This window comes from Cydia pomonella, chromosome 20, assembly GCF_033807575.1.
Source record: "Cydia pomonella isolate Wapato2018A chromosome 20, ilCydPomo1, whole genome shotgun sequence".
NCBI lineage: Eukaryota > Metazoa > Arthropoda > Insecta > Lepidoptera > Tortricidae > Cydia > Cydia pomonella.
Window position 1 is genome coordinate 1724492 of NC_084722.1, and position 8745 is coordinate 1733236.

Here is an 8745-nt window from a genome sequence, read left to right on the forward strand (position 1 = left end):
CACTCGTTTAACATTCCGCGTCTTAACCCGCTGGACCAGACGGACAGTCCGACAACACGAAATTATCGACCATATTCTGCGTCGAAAGAAAAAACGCATGAAAACTCGAAAACACGCGTTTTCCCAAACATAAGACTAATCTAGATAGATTGTATACCCCCAAAAACCCCCATATACCAAATTTCAGCGAAATCGTTAGAGCCGTTTCCGAGATCACAGAAATATATATATATATATATATATATATATATATATATATATATATATACAAGAATTGCTCGTTTAAAGGTATAAGATAAACGAAGGTATGTACGAACTACTTATACTGAAATGTAATTATCGTTGACAGGAGCGGTGTCGTCGAGAAGCGAACGTGTTATACCCGGACTGAGACCATGGTGACGTTTAACTACTATATACTATCGCATGACAATTATTTTCAAACTCTTCCACGACAGTGTTCTAGCTTTATTGATTATCTGAGTGCTAAGATGCATAAAATAGTGTATATTGGAACCGTTAATTTGAAAGATAGACAGTAGATGGCGCTGTAAATTATAGTGTAGATTGTCAAGCGTTAACGTTTGTCAATCCATTTACCAGAATTGGGACCGTGCGAAGTGCATGGTGGGGGTAAGTAAAGCGATCCCAGCGCATGAGGTGGTAAAAATTAGAACTAATTGCGGATAGCGTCTTTAACATCTCGTACGAGTTATATAGCTCGAAATGAAACTTTGATTTACGATTTCTCCTGAAATATTCATTTAAATTGTATAGTGTAAGGGACCATTGTAATCTGTGTGAAATGCTTAATACAATTAACGCATTTAATTTGATAATTGTTAATAATGTAACAAGTTATATACCTAAGCTTTCCTCAAGAATCACTCTATTGATAGATGAAGGTCGTTTGAAAATCCGTTCAGTAGTTTTTAGTTTTGGAGTAGTTTTATAAGATGTAGTGCATTGACGTTTTCCCCTAGACTTGCGGACGCTATAAGATGTAGTGCATTGACGTTTTCCCCTAGACTTGCGGACGCTAGGTTGCGTGACAGTCGTGCACATAGCGAATAGTAAACAACAAAACATATTCTCCTAGACTGCAAACAGGTAGAAGTATACAGGAACAAATACCTAGGGACTTCGTGCACACTAAATGAGGCAGTTAGCAACCTGAAAGCCTTGCTAGGCTTCGTGGAGGAGCTGGGGTGGTTAGAGTAACGCTACCTCGTCTCACGCAAATAGGAACAATGGTTATCGATTTGCGGAAAATGCCCAGCATAACTAATTAACGTGTAATGCGTATAGCGCCATCTTCTAGCATATTTCCGGTTACAATTTTGTATAGTTCTTTTTTTAGCATTTTAAAGAAAGTAAGCGATTTTGGCAAATATGGAACAATTATAAATCATATACGATCATTTATATTCTTTTGCTTTAATAAGTACCGTAAAACCACCCAACTATAGTCCAATACTGCAATTATGGTTCACAAGTTCAAAAGGAAATTAAGTATCTATACCAATGTTCCTTGTGGTTTACTCCTAGTTTTACCTTCCATTTATAAACATACTTTGCCTTAGAACTACAAAAATATAGTAAAGTACACACCTAAACGAGAAAAATTTAGTTTATTTGTGGACCATAGTTGGGAGCTTTGGACTATAGTTGGGTGGTTTTACGGTAATACTTATTGCTGATTTTTAACCTTTTTGACGCCGTGTCAAACACAAACGCTGTCACCCGGACGCCATGTCACCGAAGTGTCAAAACTGAAATTGAACTTTACGCATAATGCACGGAGGGTCTATGTTGGTCTGTGGCGGATTAATCCGTCTGCGGCGTTGGACCTACGCTGCGCATGTATCCGTCATTAGCGTTAATCTTTTGACCGCCAAAGACGTCATATGACGCTCGCGGCGCCAGCCCAATATCAACCTTCATGCGTACCGACAAGGTTCACGATTACACGCCGCGTGCGATAGGCGTGGCGTTCAAAAGGTTAAAAAGCGTTTTGCAATAAAAGGACACGTCAAAATTGTTTACCCTTTTTCTTATGCTAAAAAAAGAATTATACTGTTATATGCATCTTAGTTTCTATTTTGTGTAAGGTACTTTAATAGTTTATTTATACCTGTAATGTTAAACTAATTTTGTTAATTAAGTGTCAATACAAAATGAGCCGTACGGCGTATAGTTTTTTCAATTTTCAAATAAATCGAATTCTGTTCAACGATAATTTTTCGCTCAATTCTTGTTTATTGGTGTTTATTTTATTTACTTACTAAATCAACAACTTAATTCAAATAAAAAATACTGAATGCTTTTAAATTGTATGGCCTCAAAAATGGCGAATCCTCCAAACTGTATACGATATAAAATAATCTCAAAACTTATACGATGGATGTTGATGCCCCAAAATATATTTGTGTCGAATTCTAGTCAAAGGTCCCACTTTGTCGCTTACCATAAGAACGAGATTTGCTTGTATCATTATACGAATAACCTGTCAAAGCATCCTTGTGGCAAGCGACAAAGAGGGATTTTTGTTTAGAAACGACACATTTCATTGGTATTTTTATACATATGATCGATAATAATAAAACCGTTTATGAGACTTACTAATTGTAAACATCCCCATATATAAACAACGCCGCGCTACGCAGTGCGGCGCAAGCGCCATCGACAATAAGGTCCCTTTTCATAGATAATGTCACATATTTATTAAAATGGTAGCCATCTTGACCCCAAAATGCGCCAGTAAAGTAAGTAAAAAAATATTATACTAGATCTTTGTCTCAAATATCAATAACCTTTCCATTTATACGTAAAAGTTACTGTTATCTATGTTATTTTAAACTGTGTCCTTGTTTGAGTAGCCACAGTGAACGAGTGCATTTATTCATGTAGCTGACGAGGCAAGTCATTTTTAAAATGCCTGCGGCGGTATCATGGTCGTATTTTTATCACTTGTCATGTCATGCGTCACTTTCGCACTTACGTGTTTGTTAGAACGTGACAGGTATGATGACAGATGATAAAAAACCGGCCATCTTAGCCCAGCTGGAGTCTTTACGAAGCATTTTACAGCAAGGAATTCGCGACGCTATCTTAAACCGCTCAAATAAAGACATAGTTTTAGAATATTTAAGAAAAAAATACCAATCAAAGTCTGCGATTGGGCACATGACTATATTTTTCGTAAGCTATTTAGTATTTAGTAAAAAGTGCCAAGCGTAAAACGCATTTTAGAATATATGACTGTAGGGTATTGGGAAATATATTTAGACATGTATAACAAATATTTTTAAAAAGATAATACTTATAGGAATTGACTGTTTTCTGTTAAATCTTTGTAATAAGTATAATCTGTGTTGCTATTATTCTTATTGATCATTTCTAGTGTTGCTATCAAATTACAAAATAAAATAATCCAATCGTTTTTTCATGTTTTATTTTTTATAAATTAACAATATTTTAAAACCTGTACACATATTATTGCTATCAAAGAGAATTTGAAATAGAGGTGGATTGTCATAAAAAACTTTGTAGCCACGGTACTTTTCTGCATTCTATAAGTTTTAATCATGTGTCGAAAAAAGCAGTAATTTTACTGTGGCTACAAAGTTTTCTTTGACAATCCACCTCTATTTCAATTTCTCTTTGTCCCTATCATTGTTTTATAATTATGACCCCAGTTGTGGTTCAACCCTTTGCCTGCCAGTCTGCCATAGCCGTCAAAAATAGCCGACTTTAATAATACTGGCGTTCAAAAGGTTAAATTGATTAAAATGGACGAATTGAACAAAGTGTATGGCTTATTAAATTTTACACGTTCTTGCTTAAATAATAAGGTTCATATTTCAATACTGTTGGTTTCATAAATCAAATGTATTTTTTAGTTCATTGTGGTTATAATTATACCTAACATTCTGAAACTGTATTCGGTGGGGTTTACGGAACACAATTTATATTTCTAGTTGCTTACCCTTCCATCGACTGATAAAATTATTTTCATATACAGAAAACCTTCCCTAAGCCTTTAACACATTCACTGCCAGACAAAAACCGGCGCACTACCCCAGAAACCGGTGGTCTATATCTGCGTACAAAACAACCCGCCCAGCGGGTTGTCCGGCATCTGAACAAAGTTCACGAGCGCCCACCAGGTGGGTTCCCGGCAGTGAATGTGTTAAGGTTGAGACTTAACACTAAAATACTTAAAATTTATGTTTCTATACAATAAAATAAGTCTTTGATAACTTGCACCCGTCACTTTAACGCGAGAAGTCGCGCAGCGAGAAAATTCATACAATCAGCGAGAAATAATGACAATTATCAGACTGTGTCAATTTTGCCGCTCTGGTGATAATTGGACCTTACTTTTTAAATATATTTGTCACAATTCACCTCCGCTCAATTACAAGATTGAAAATGTAAGACAATTTGTTACCACACGTAGATGCTTCCGTAACTCTTCAATCTCTTCATTTAGGTATAGGCAAGGAGAATTTGAAATAGAGGTGGATTGTCAAAGTAAACTTTGTAGCCACAGTAAACTTACTGCCATCTTTCGACACACGATTAAAACTTTTAGAACGCTATTCGACTTAGACCCTTATTCTTTTACTGTGGCTACAAAATTTACTTTGACAATCCATCTCTATTTCAAATTCTCTTTGGTATAGGTCTATCGAATCACGAGACGGTTGGTAAGTATTATAAAGGCTGATTTGTATTATTTAAAGTAAATAAAAATCGGATATATAAACTAGTGGCTCTGTGGAACCTCGCCATCCCGCCATTTTGAAAAATTCCCAAATACTGAATCGACAAAAAAAGTCGATTTAATCATCGAAGCTGTTCACAAAATCACGATATACAAGAATCGGTTGATAATTGCGACCTGTAGAGGAGAACATTTGGACATACGAAAGCATTTTTGCCCAAGCTGAAACCTTCGCTTCGGTCAATTAGATTTAACCGGTCCCAAGACTTCCACTAAATCACCGCGCAACTTCTTTACCAAACATCTCAGATAAGCGGTAGATCTATAACTGTGTTCAAGGCTCGGAAACCGGTTAAATTTCCAAACCGTTATCATGTACTTGGTGCAAAACCTTTTAATTTCGGGTTTGCTCGAAAAACCGTTATTTTCAAACCGGTTTTTATGAGAACAGTTATTGTCAAATTAACCGGTTTCAAGTAATAAAAACAGGTTTCTTCCTATGTCGGTGTCTATGTTTACGTGGCACACCACCAGGCCGGCCGGCCGTTTTGTCGCTCGTCGAATAAACCGGTTCTTTAGGCTACAATAAAGTTCTTAAAACGTTCGCGTTAAAAAAGTTCAGAGGTAAACCGAAATAAACCGGTATTTTATAAACCGGTTCCGACCCTTGACTGTGTTGTTGATGGTACATATATTTTGAACAAAATATATATATTTTTTTATACTACGTCGGTGGCAAACAAGCATACGGCCTGCCTGATGTTAAGCAGTCTCCGTAGCCTATGTACACCTGCAACTCCAGAGGGCTTACATAAATAAATAAAGGTATTGTAACATATTAAAAGCAGCACAAGAAATATTCCTCCGGACACCGTGGCACGGTGATCTGCAGCTTGGGACAGTTGGAGATCTTCTCGCACCGACAGTTGGATCGGAACTTGCGTTTGGCGGAGCGGTCCACCAGGTTGGTGGGCGCGGAGTAGCTTGGCTTCTCGAAGTAGCTGAGTTTTGAGTAGAACTTTGGTGGGGATTTTTTTACCTGAAACTGAGGATATTAACTATTTACAGAGAGAAGTTATTTCTTTATTTGTTAATGACATATAGAGAAATAAAAAGAAAGCATAGAGTAGTCACTCTATACATCAGCCCGCGTAGCCAACGTGCCTATCGTTCACGCTACGTGGCGAACGAAACGAAATGCAACTGTCACATAGTGCGACTGTGGAAGAGTGATAGAGAGAGATGACTACGCTACGCTACGGAGCGTTAACGATTGTAACGTTGGCTACGCGTCCTGTTTTGGTACCAAAACGCTTATTATTTTCGTAGATGTTGCGATTGCGACGAACGAAAAGTTAATGCTCAACAATTTTTAGTTAATATTGTAACCCGATTAACTGGGACTATTTTCAACTCTTACCTATAGATTGTTGCCAAATATAAATTATATTATATAATTTTCATCAGTCGCGACACCAGAGACATCTAGTGTCAAGCGGTATAATTCCGCTATGCTTTCTTCATATTTCTCTATGTCAAGGAGATAACACAGAGATATACATATTATACAACTTAAAAGCCACAAAAATTAAAATTTAAATTAAAATTAAATTTTAAAGTTAGGTATGTTTTATTCCTTACAAATACATACCTATTTCAAAATTACTGATTAACAAACGATTTAAGCTAACTCAGCTTGGACATAGATGAATAGCCGAAAAATTAACTATCTTGGGCGAAACTCGAACTCGCCATACTGGATCACTAGCCCATGCTCTGCCAATTGAGCTACCGAGATGTCACCCAAGGACAGTGAATATTTCCACATGCGACATCTACCGTAAGAGTTACACTTCTTAAATGGCTATTGGAGTTCCAAGTCATATTGGCTGATTCATGGGCAAAAGAGTATATCATATTTAGGTTACATAATTAAATACAGATGCTTCCTTAAACGTTTCTCATTGCGAAGTTACGAATACAAAATACTAATTGGAGTAATTGGTTACTATACTAATAGCCTCATCAATCATGTATCTACTGGTGCGTAGCTTGTACATGTTTACGCCATCTTTGTGCGGGACATAACAGCCGTAACGCAGCCAGTGGGAAACAGAGAAAACGGCTTTTATCCTTAAGTAGGTACTGACTGGGGCAGTGTGGATGGCAATAAACATCTCCATTAGATCAGCCAATCAAGCCAATATAAATAACAGCTAATGTTTTTTTGCGATTTAGGGGTTGGTTTCATATTAAAAGTTGCTCAATAAGCACCTAATTTATATGTCGCCGGCCGATCGTAATATCAGGCAGATCATGAAATTCCTAGGCATATCGTGAATGGTGAACATTCTATGCGGGGCTCCTATTTCTGGACAGTTTGCCCTTCGGGCATCTAAAGCAACCTAACGAACATATCCTTTTACTAAACCGTCAAAACGTTACACATTAGTCCAAGCATTACACAGCAACTTTACGATCAGCCGCCGAGCTAAACATATTCACACGAAAAAACACCCAAGTTTAGATTTATAATAATTATTACATAGGTACCTTAGGTGTAATCGTAGTTTTAGGCTGGTATCTCTCAGTAACCGTAGTAGCTTCGTTGGTTTCCGTGGATTCTTCCAACGTGGAATCTTCCGTGGAATCCGTGGTCTGCTCATCTTGGCTTGTGTCAGCTGACGTATCCAGGTACTCCTGTTTGCTGCTGTATTCTACAGTCCTGTAAACATCAAAGTTCAATGTCATCAACATAAACATCACTCAAACGCCAAGCTCCCGGGCGCAAGTGAGTGAGCTAATGTAAACCTTACTCAAAAGTGTGAAGGTTACTTTGATAGCGTCCGCCATGACACCTATAGGTGTCCTTGGCGCTGTGAGCACGACTAGTAACGACGCCTTTGGGGGTTCTTGGGGTTCAAAGAGTTAAAGGATGTTTCTTCTTATAGGTTATTTTTTTATTCTAGTCTATCAATATTTAATATCATCTTGGCTGCAAGTGAGAGGGAGGTTGTCTATACCTATAGGAGATAGCGGCTAGTTAAAGGTCTTCAACTCTTCATGTCTACCTGTATTTTTGTGGTTCTCTATAGTTCTCTATATGTGTGGAGACATAGGAGGGCGCTGGCAGCGGCTCTTCGGGCGGAGGTAGGCTCTTTATGTAGGTTATGCTGTTGTTACTCTGATAAAAACACGAGACTAAGGCATGTTGGCTGTTCAATGGAAGGTTATCTATATGTGAAGAGGCATATGAGGACGCTGGCAGTGACTCTTCGGGCGTTGGTAGGGACTCTTCGAGCGCCGGCAGGCTCTTTATAGGTAGGCTGTTGATACTCTTATAAAAACAACGAGATTAAGTAGCTCTTACCTGTAATCCGAGGCATCTTGGCTGCTCAGCGGCAGGTTCTCAATATGTGAAGAGGCATAAGAGGGCGCTGGCACCGGCTCTTCGGGCGTTGGCGACGGCTCTTCGGACCGCGGCAAGCTCGTCTTTATGAAGGTTATGCTGTTGTCTTGCGGCGCGGCTGCCGCGGCGGCGATCAAAAGGATTACTAGTCTGAAATATAAATGTAGATAGGTTGTAGGTATTAAAATTGGAACTTAAACATGTAGGGTAGATACATAAGTTTGAAGTAGATAGATATAGATAACTAGTAATTATAGCTACAACTACATGTTACTTTACTATATTAAATCTAGGTACCGACAGGATGCTTTTTTAACAACTTCAATATTCTCTATAATAGATTGTGACACACTGAATTACTTTTGGGGTTGGTCCTTGGCTCCGAAATCGTGATTTTTTTTACCCCGAAAGGCCCGAAATCGTCCCTTGATGTGCCGCATTGTACGAAATAGTATTCTTTTACGCGATCTCACATTTTAATATGGTTGTTTAGTACGTATGTACTGAAAACATGTTCAGTATTGGACTACCTAATCATATCGCAAAATAATGGGTATTTTATTGGTGCCTAGCCCGATTTTTTATTTAGGTAGTTGTAGTTTAGTTT

At 38.0% G+C, this 8745-nt stretch overlaps 2 protein-coding genes across 2 annotated transcripts in view; one reads left to right on the forward strand and one right to left on the reverse strand.

Annotated features, from left to right (window-relative positions):
* LOC133529373 (uncharacterized) overlaps nucleotides 1-3442 on the forward strand; it is a 26618-nt gene extending 23176 nt beyond the window's left edge. The window contains exon 12 of the mRNA XM_061867080.1: nucleotides 350-3442. Coding sequence (XP_061723064.1) covers nucleotides 350-391 — 42 coding nt within the window. The 3' untranslated portion in view covers nucleotides 392-3442. The remainder of the gene's footprint in view (nucleotides 1-349) is intronic.
* Nucleotides 3438-8745, reverse strand: part of LOC133529290 (uncharacterized) — a 7116-nt gene continuing 1808 nt past the window's right edge. The window contains exons 2-4 of the mRNA XM_061866986.1: nucleotides 8100-8331; nucleotides 7283-7454; nucleotides 3438-5774 (exon numbers count right to left, since the gene is read on the reverse strand). Of these exons, the coding sequence (XP_061722970.1) occupies nucleotides 5568-5774; nucleotides 7283-7454; nucleotides 8100-8331 (611 nt within the window). The 3' untranslated portion in view covers nucleotides 3438-5567. The remainder of the gene's footprint in view (nucleotides 5775-7282; nucleotides 7455-8099; nucleotides 8332-8745) is intronic.